This window comes from Austrofundulus limnaeus, unplaced genomic scaffold (assembly GCF_001266775.1).
Source record: "Austrofundulus limnaeus strain Quisiro unplaced genomic scaffold, Austrofundulus_limnaeus-1.0 Scaffold72, whole genome shotgun sequence".
NCBI classification, from domain to species: domain Eukaryota; kingdom Metazoa; phylum Chordata; class Actinopteri; order Cyprinodontiformes; family Rivulidae; genus Austrofundulus; species Austrofundulus limnaeus.
In genome coordinates, this window is record NW_013952474.1 from 1248859 (window position 1) to 1258714 (window position 9856).

A 9856-nucleotide genomic window follows, 5' to 3' on the forward strand; every position below is an offset into this window, starting at 1 on the left:
CCTTCAGGAGAAACGCAAACAAAGAGAACAACCTGAGCGACGATGACGTCCGCACCGTCCGAGCCTCTCTGAGCGGCCTGGTCAAGTACTATATCAGCAAGGGCATGTCACAGGAAGAGATGCTGAGCATTCTGGGATACATCGCTGCCATCGGGGATGAAGAACAGGCGAGTCAAACAGACGGGAAAAACTGCGTCAAACTTTAAGTTGCAGCATCAGAGGAGATCCAGTAAAGTGACAGCTCAGATATACTGAAGTGGGGTTTCAAGGAAAGGTAATAAACAGTTAGGGTCTTACCTGTTGAGGATGACCTCGGTTTGGAGAAACAGATTTAAATGTAGGCATAAGAATCAAAATCCTACAAGGATCCCAGTGCTATACAAACATTTTAATTTAAATTTAAAATTCACTCACTTAAAAATTTGTAAGTCTGCCGTGGTCCGCTTTAAGGATGTGGAAGCCCTGAGTCCTGTACCGGCTCTTACAGGCAGCCAGGAGCCAGCAACACACACTAAAACTAAAAACTGAAACATGGTAACTAAAAGGAGCAAAGCTGTAGCTCTAAGCTAAAAGTATTAAGACTTAGCTAAGAGCTAAAAGTGTCAGAAAGGCAGCTATAGGCTAAGAAGCATAAGAAGAAAAAAAAAACACTGAGGCAGTTTTCAGTTTGTTTCTATGGGAAAATATTCATATGTAAAGTTAATTAATTTGAAAAGTATAAAAGTTACAAATTCTGAACCTGTCTCCTGATTGTTTTGATTTATAAATGAGCACAAAGTTTGCAAAAGAAGGTTGACTCAGAAAATGTACTAAAACTATAAACCAGAAAACATTAGTTTTAAAGCTAACTCAGCATTTTTTCATTAGGACTGGAGTTTTACAACTTCAAACCTTGATAATCTGGTCCAAATTAAACTTAATTTCTCCAAACTGAGGTTGTTCAAAAAGCCATCTACAACAGGTAAGATACTGATTGTTCAGTTCATGAGACCATTTTCACAAACTCTACTTTATCTGGAAAAGCATGAAACCTTTGAACAAAACCTAAATATTTGATAAACAGTCAAACCATAAAGATTATCATGCTTGAATTGAGCRCTCCGTATATTCATCAGACTGCTGTAGAGACATTTCAGAACATGTCAGGTCATGTGTAGAGGCTTAATCCAGATGTGTTGTGTGTGCTGCAGCTGTGCTCTCTGTTGGAGATGCTGCTCAGTTTGCTGCAGAGCAGTCCAGCCAAAGATCAGCTCTTCCTGCTGCTCTTCGAGCCGGCGGCGGCCGACTCCTGCTACACCCTCCTGCTCAACAACAAACACTCGGATCGACTGCGAGAGCTCGTCTTCAAGGTGAGGCCACTTCAGAAGAGTTAATTAATAAATAAACGAATAAATTAATTAATAAATTATTGATTGATTGATTGATTGATTGATTGATTGATTGATTGATTGATTGATTGATTGATTGATAAAAAAAAGTTGATTTACTAGTCTGGATTAAACATGCCGTTCAGATCATCTTCTGCTGTTTTTTGTGCCGCTGCACACTTCATCAAACAACAGCTATTCAAAGTTCTAACTGTCTGACCCGTTCAGGTGATGGTTATGACTTTTGTGACATTTAAGGTTTTTGAAATATAAATATTTATTTATTAAATGGTTGATTTTCAGCAGCTTGGATTCAGTTGTTTACTAGTCCCCATCAGGCCACTTCAGCTGAGAAGCTCTATAGACTAAAACGTCCGATCAACAGGTCTAAAGGGCCTCATGTACCAACGGTGTGTGCACACTAAAGCTTGCGTACGTCCCCTTTTCACGTAAAATTTCAGTTGCATCAAGAGTGAAATGAGCGTGGAAATATGCGCAGCCCCACACCAACTTCATGGCTGGCATACGCATGTTTCTGTAGTTTTGGTTCTGTTGGCGGCACTTGATGATGTGAAAACTACTGTATTATTGTTCACATCAGACACATATTACTATGTTAGTACCAGTAGTAATATTTTCTAATGTTTCAATAGCACTAGTATTACTATAACGATTACTATTACTCCTATATTACCTGTACTAGTAAAGTTACTGATACTATACTGTTTTAGCAGTACTGTTACTCTTTTTACCAGTTCTACTAGTACGGTACTATTAAAACTTGTCTAAAAACATATTTCTACTCCCTGGCTTTTGGCACAGCTGAGAGTTGTTTTTAGTTTTATTCCTATTTTTAYTGTTTTTCATTGGTTTTAGTGTTTTTAATCTTTGTTTTGTGTTTTTCTTGTTTTGGTTTTATATATGTACAGCACTTTGTCGCAGCTGTGGTTGTTTTAAAGTGCTTTATAAATAAAGTAGTAGTATTAGTAATAGAGTAACATTACTAATACTATAATAGTTTTATTAGTAATTGTACTTATGGCATAATTAGTAAAAGTACTAAATTGTTTTTGCATACTTTTACTCTATTACAAGGAGTACTGTTACTCTGCTAATACTAGTTGTAATACTGCTCTATTACTAGTAGTACTGACTGTTGCAGATTCAAAAGCAGTTTTAGTCAAAACTTTATTAAATTTCATGCAGATTTTTTATTTTATTTTATTTTTTTGCAGGGAAACCTTCTCTTTTTATTGTTTAAATTTATCCAGATGTTTTGTGTATTTAATCATTGAAGTTGTTTGGATCTAGTCAGGACTTGGATGTAAAATAGTTCTTTTGGGATGAAATGATGTCATTTCCTGTCTGCAGCTGTTTGAGCGCATGCTGCGCTGCGACCGCGTTTACGAGAAGAACAAGCAGCGTCTGCGTCTGAGGGAGGTGGGTTACAGCGGTCTGTCTCTGGTCTTCTCCGAGCTCCACATCACTCCCATTCTGATCCGCTGCCTCCTCAATCAGGTCCTCCACACAGGTACGCTCAAACAGCTGACCTCTAATCAGAACGTTTGAGTCCAGATGCAGAACCTTAACGTCCATTTGTATTTTTACTCTCAGATCAAGTTGTGAACTATAAGGACCTGATGGCTCTGGTCCAGCTCACACACAGAGCTGGACCCAATGTACGCCTGATYGTCTGCAAGAGGGTGAGAGAACTGCAACTCATGGCTTTACCTGCCACAGACAGAGCCTTTATAGAGGAGGATTAAGGAATAGGGTTGGGCGATATTGACAAAAAACATTTTCACGGTTAATTCTGGTATTTATTTATTCAATAACGAATAACATGCCGATTAATAGATGACAATTGCACTTGCATGTTTTTGACTGTAGGGAGGGTTAGTGTTAGATTAATCAGAATCAGAATCATTTATTGTCATTCACACACAACATCACAGATGCAATGCAGAACGAAATTGCAGTTTAGAACATCAATCCAGAGAAACACACAAATAAAAAACATAGGGGAACGAATGTCCAGGGTCTTTCGCATGACGGGTGCACTACCTCGCAGTTTGCCACACAATGGCAAAGGTGAGTTTACAAAAAGAGGCTCTGATCCCGTGTTTACACAGAAACACAGAATAAAAAAAATCCACTTGCGTCAGTGCAAGGCAGCGAAGGAAGRGAGGGGGCTGGGGGTCAAACAACACATAAGGAGGAGGTAAGATGGGGAGGGTTCAGAGGAGTAGGTGACGTTGAGGGAGGGTGGGGTATGTGCTAGGACACAACCCTGGCCCCCTCCAGAGTCCAGAGTCACATGATGTTATCATCTCTACTCAGTTCGCTAGAGTTCAGAGTTTCCTCCTCCTGAGCCATGGGGTTCCAGGGCCGGGTCCAACACGGGTGATGGGGGTGGGAGCAAATCGAACTCTGCTGACATTCCATCTTGAGGAGATTGAGATAAACACTGCCATGAAGGCCATGCCGCTGGGAGCCAAATAGAAAATCCAGTTGTTTTGGAACAAAGTAGCCTTGAATTTCCTGCTGCTTTTAAAATGTCTTGACTGCAACTCTGAAGTGGCGTGAAAAAAATCTGCCAAATTTGGGGTCTTCCTCACCTCTCACTGTCTGARGCGTCACCCAGATGTAATCCAAACAGCATTAGCATTGACTTTAGCATTAGCTCCACACCACAGTGACTTGTATTAGTCAGTAATCACAGTCATGACTGAACTGTCATATCTAACAGATCTGAACTGTCCCTTTAATATCCTCAGGTGCACCAGCTGCTTCAGTCCCAACAGGAAGCTGCCACTCAGATCTCAAAGCAGCAGTGCTGGCAGGACACCCTCATGCGTCTGTATCTCAAAGGTGATGGCTCCCTGTCGCTGCGTGGTTCTGACACCGTCAGCACCTGCAGCCTGGACCTGAACCGGAACACCAACCGCCTGGAGCTGCCGCTGGAGAAGAGGGCGCGGGTGGGCAGCGCCGGCCGCTCGGACCGTCCGGACGATGACCGGCTCAGCATCGGCGACGCGCGCTCTGTGGACAGCCTGGAGAACGGTGATGTCATCTCGCTGCTGGACACCCCATCCTCCTCCGCCTCCAATGAGCCACAGCTCCCGGTCAAACCTTGGGTGGTGGGGAAATCCGGGGGCCTGACGTTGGACCTGTCCCACCTGCAGACCTGCGAGCCCGGGGAGAGCGGCAGCCAAACACCTGGGAGCGTGCCCAGCACACCTTCACCACTGGAAACCTCAAAGCCTTTCCCCGGAAACAGCGGCAATAAAGAAGCTCCTTCCCTGACAGAGGACAGCTTCATGTTTGGAGACAACATCTCGCTGGGGGAGTCCTTCAACAGCGCTGAGGTTGGTGATTGGTGTAAATGTTCTRGTTCCTACAACAGCTTCATCTGATGTTAACTCTCTCTGTCACTCGTCTGCCCCTAGAGAGTGGAGGAGGAACTGTGCAGCATGCTGCTGGAGATCCTCCTGTGCGTGATGTGGCGCGGCGTCAAGGGTTCAGACGATTCTGCGTGGCTGGAACGTGGTCAGGTGTTCTCGGCTCTCACCAAGCTGGGAACTGCCAATGAGCTGCTGCTCCCTGTCGACCAGATCAAGCTCAGGTCAGCGTCTTACTCTCCGACATGTCGAATGATTCTGGAGAAACAAACCTGCTGATTGTTTGTGTTTTCACTCCCAGGCTGTTGGAGTGCATGCTGGAGTGGTCGGTGAGCGATAACCGCGAGGCCTCGGCCGCCACACTGCCCCAACACACGGAGAACGCAGTACGGCTGCTTCACATCGTGCAGGACTTTCTCCAGGCGGAGGGTTTGATCAGTCCAGGGCTGTGGACGGAGAAGGTTCTGGAAGAGACTGTGACACTAATGGACTGCCTCATGGTGTGGTATTCTGCCGGCACCCAGTGGCTTCAGCTGTCTCAAGTGGGACTGAGACTTCTTCTGGGATTCATGGCTCAGGAAGACCCTGAGGTGCACTTCCTGGTTTTCTATTCCTTTGCTGTTTATAGAGAGTTGACGTTCTTATGTGTTTGGCTCTACTTCTGGGCGTTTTTCCAACGCGTTCCCTCGTCCCCAGGTGTGCGCCATGGCCACGGCTAAGCTCAACGGCATTCTGCAGACCAAGGAGGTGACGAGCCAGGACGAGGCCTGCTACCTGCTGGGAAAACTGGAGGGGATCCTTCGGCGCTCCATCCAGGAGCAGACCGAGGAGATCTACTCATTCCTGGTTCCACTGCTGCGAACGCTGCTCTCCAAAGTCAGCCGCCTCCTTTATATGGAGCTGCACCTCCCCCAGCTCCCCGACACCAACGGCAGCCCGTCCTTTTTCGAGGACTTCAAGCTGTATTGCAACTCGCCCGAGTGGCGCGTCTACCTTGACAAATACGTAAGAGATTTGTTTGTTTCAGCTGTCCTCAGAAAAGAAAAATCTTATTTTAATGACGTTTCTTCTTTAGATCATTCCGTACATGAAGCAGTATGAAATTGAGATGTTCAGCCAGGGTCATGAGTCCATGGCTTTGTACTGGAAGGAGTGCTACGAAGCCTTCATGGTCAGCCTCCATAAGAGAGAAAGAGAGAGGGGCGAGAGCAAGATCCGCTTCCAGGTAAGTTCCCCTGGACCACAGAGTCCATCTGTGATTTGTGTTTGTCAGAAACTTGGATCCTTTTTAAAACCAAAACTCTTTCAGGAACAGTTTGTGGAGCCCTTCTCGCGCCGCGGCCGCCAGGAGAACCTGCGCTACAACAACATGCTGAAGCAGCAGCACAGCCAAAACAGCGCCACCCTCAGGCAGTGGAAGGCAGCACGGCGGGGTCTGGTGTGTGAGAGAGGTCCCTGGGCCGACAGGTACCGACGTTACCAACATGTGTTTGAGATTTGTTCACAGTGGAATAAGATCAAATGTGAAATTTAACTGCTAGATGATAAATATTAGATAACTTTGCTGTGCTGGAAACAGCTGAAGCTTAAATGTAGTTGTTAWAGTAACAAAATGCATATTAGTAGCTAAAAGCTTATAAAGTACTGAATATTGACAAAAGTTATCCCACAGGTAATAGTAGCAGAATGTTAGCAAAAGTCACAAAATAGCAAAGGTTTTGAGCTAAAAGTAGCAGGAGGCTGGTTTCAAAATAAAAAAAGCACAAAGCTAGCTTTAACGTAAAAGTAGCAAGAGGCTTGTTTCAAGGTAAAAGTAGCAAAAGCTTAGCTTAAAGGTAAAAGTAGCCAAAGTTTAGCCTCAAAATAAATATAGCAAAAGGCTATAGCTAAAAGCAGCATGAGGATATAATGGATCTATGGATCTGATGTCTGTTTTTTGGGGGTTAATGTTATTTCTGTGTTTTTGACTGATGTGACTCAGACAACAGGAGGAGATGCACTGGAGGGTGTCAAGTGCAGAGAACTACTCCAGGATGAGGCTGAAGCTGGTCCGCAGTTACAACTTCGACCCTCACCGAGAGGCCAGCGCTCTGAGAGACAACCTGGGTAAGGCCTCTGGTTTGTCGTGCTCTTATTGATTGATTGATTGATTGATTGATTGATTGATGATGCCTTTATTGTCATTGCACAGAGCACAATGAAATTACATTTAAGAACACCCATTCAAGAGACACACATGACAAAAACATGGGGGTGCAGGTGATCAGGTCATGCAGGAACCAGCAGGGGTCACGCTACCTTTAAAAAGAAAAACGAAAAAACCACAGAAGGATAGATGAGGGAAAAAAACAAAACATCATATATCAAAAAAATGGTACACTATGGCATTTATAAAAAAAAAAACCTCTACAGAGCATTAGCCAGAGGAGTCAGTCAGGAAATAGTGAAGAACCCGGCCTCCCAAAAGAAAAAAACCCATAGTTCAGCCATTAGTTCAGAATATTGGTGTTGAATTGTTCATTCTGTGCAGCTCCAGATTGACCRTCAGGGGATCAGATTAAATGGACTGGGGGGGAGGGGCGGGCTAATCTGTAATCAGTTGTTTGGGCACAGAGAAAATGTTTTCGGTCATGTAAACAATAACACTTTTCTGTCTGCCTTAATGTGCGCTGGTACATCTCAATGTGGTGAATCCAATCAGACAAATAGTGTGGRCAATCCCGCCGAGCTATCAGCTTCTCCAAGATCAWTTCYATCTGGCCAGCAAAGTCCAGGAACCACAGCCGGCCCGCGACCCTCAGCAGAGCCGCTTGCAGACCGAGTCCAGCTCGCTCAAGGCAAAAGTCTGAGTGCTGAAAGAACGGCAGTCCTTCCTAATGGTCAGGCAGCCAGGAAATGAACAGCCACCGACACTGTTTTGCAGAACACCAGGAAACCACCMAGCCAATCTGTAGAATCCAGTGATCAGAATCCAAATATATATCCAGAACAGAGGTCCCACCTTTGACATGTATTCTTGTTAAATTTTAGTCTGATTCACCTCAACTGAGTTCCCTTCAGTGTAATCAGCAGCAATAATACACTACTGAGCTGAGCTATAACTGCAGGAGTTCAASGCTCTGTACGGATTTGTTTTGTTAGTTTGTCAGCTGCTGCTCCATATCTGGAAGCCTCTTAGTTTTAATTCCCTATTGTCTCTGATTTCCTCAGGTGTCCATCAGCAGCGTGTAAACCCAGAGTCTCTGCTGCTGGAAGCTGTGAAGCAGGTCAAAGTCAGCGATCTGGAAGACGACATCTTGGAGCTGCCGGAGGACGACCCTGCTGCTGCGAACAACATGTCAGTTTGGCAAAAACCTGACAACGAATACGACAAAAAGCATATACTAGCTCATAATCTTGTCCTGTGTTTTTCCTCATGTCCCATAGGGCTGAAGCAGAAGAGGCTGGTCAAAAAGAAAAACTGGTGCTGGGCGAGGACTGTGAGCTAGTGACTGTGGTGGATGTTGTCCCCGGCCGCCTGGAACTCACCACCCAACACATCTACTTCTACGACAGCAGCCAGGAGAAGGAGGAGGGTGAGGGGACAGCAAGAACAGAAAGAACAAAGTGTGTGAAGAAACAAAACATATATATATATAGCTTCTGTTTTTCACCCCCTGAAGGAGTGGGTCACGACTTCAAATGGCCCCTGTCACAAATACGAGAGGTCCACCTGAGACGATACAACCTGCGACGTTCTGCTCTGGAGATCTTCCTCATCGACCAGACAAACTACTTCCTCAACTTTAAAAAGGAGGTGACAAGCTGCTCTGAATTCATGTGAACAGTAAAGAAAACGATATCCTCTACTATCCCCTTAAAAACCAACAYCTTTTGTTTTTTTACAGGCGAGGAACAAGGTCTACAGCCGAATGCTGCTGCTGCGATCCCTCAACCTTTATGGAACCCGTTCACCGCAAGAACTCCTYAAAGCCTCTGGACTTACACAGGTAAATGACAAAATAATATCACCATTATTAGACATCTGCAGATAGATGTCCGAAGAGTGTCTTTGCTAACAAACCCATTAGCTCCCATTCAAGATGAACCATTCACAAAGTTCTCATCTCTGACTACTTGCACATATTGACGTTAACATGTTGATGTTTGTCTATTCTATGAAAGGTTGTTGTTTGAGACACATGAAAACTTAGAAAAGTGGATATGTTTCTTACATTTTTTTCCTTACAAACATCAGCATCATTTTACTGACACTGGGGATGATGATGATGATGATGATGATGATGATGGGTTACAGTGGAGACTAATTGCTTGTATTTATTCCTTTCTACACACTTTGCAGATTATTTTTTCTGCACTCCACCTGTTTAATCTGTGCGTGCTCCGGCGGGGTGACAATCATTATAGTCGYGCTTTGGAGTGCGCGCGCATTCGGCMRTGCGTCRTTGCGCTATGWCCGCAGGAGAAACGAGGTCCAGACTGATTTTTGTGCGTCCCACCTGAGCACTGACTTCACMTGCACTGACAGTCGCCTCGCTGCGTGGAAATGAATGGAGAGCGAGCGACGKCGCCTCCCGTGTGTCGAGCCCTTCACACACACCGCGGCGTGCGCTCCTCCCGCAGCAGGCAGTGTGGTCGGTCGGCATCCGACCGGAGGACACGCCGTCACGTAAATATGTAAACAGTTCGGCGTTCATTTTCACACACCCGAACCAGGTCCGGATAAGTTTTTTCCCTTCTTCATTTGCTCTCTCAGCCTCGCTGCTTCCCGCTTCCTCTGTTTTGACTCCAGCCGGTTRCGTCATCAAAAAGAATTGTGCGGTTGGCTGGTAGACTACAGATCTCTATCATAGGACAAATTTATATCGTTTCTACCGTATATCGTTTATATCGCGCAATCATAAATGTACCCGTATCGAACAGTGCTGTATCGAACAATACAAATTTTTAAAATTTACTTTATCAACTTGTCTTCTGAAGATGCTCTGTGTTAAAGGATCAGTGGATTTGTGTTCGACTACTACACCTAGGCTGCATTTTTGAGCGCAGATCCACTGAGAAACATGCTGTTTCAGCAACATTTAATTT

General features: G+C 44.9%; 1 protein-coding gene across 2 annotated transcripts in view; it reads left to right on the forward strand.

The window, feature by feature from the left end:
- Nucleotides 1-9856, forward strand: part of nbeal1 (neurobeachin-like 1) — a 57033-nt gene that overhangs the window by 25102 nt on the left and 22075 nt on the right. For both annotated transcript variants that reach the window (XM_014010695.1, XM_014010696.1), the window contains 15 exons: nucleotides 8-167; nucleotides 1191-1349; nucleotides 2739-2898; nucleotides 2982-3070; nucleotides 4145-4735; nucleotides 4817-4992; nucleotides 5070-5358; nucleotides 5465-5773; nucleotides 5844-5993; nucleotides 6078-6235; nucleotides 6750-6874; nucleotides 7979-8105; nucleotides 8195-8343; nucleotides 8431-8564; nucleotides 8656-8757. In XM_014010695.1, coding sequence (XP_013866149.1) covers nucleotides 8-167; nucleotides 1191-1349; nucleotides 2739-2898; nucleotides 2982-3070; nucleotides 4145-4735; nucleotides 4817-4992; nucleotides 5070-5358; nucleotides 5465-5773; nucleotides 5844-5993; nucleotides 6078-6235; nucleotides 6750-6874; nucleotides 7979-8105; nucleotides 8195-8343; nucleotides 8431-8564; nucleotides 8656-8757 — 2878 coding nt within the window. The remainder of the gene's footprint in view (nucleotides 1-7; nucleotides 168-1190; nucleotides 1350-2738; nucleotides 2899-2981; nucleotides 3071-4144; nucleotides 4736-4816; nucleotides 4993-5069; nucleotides 5359-5464; nucleotides 5774-5843; nucleotides 5994-6077; nucleotides 6236-6749; nucleotides 6875-7978; nucleotides 8106-8194; nucleotides 8344-8430; nucleotides 8565-8655; nucleotides 8758-9856) is intronic.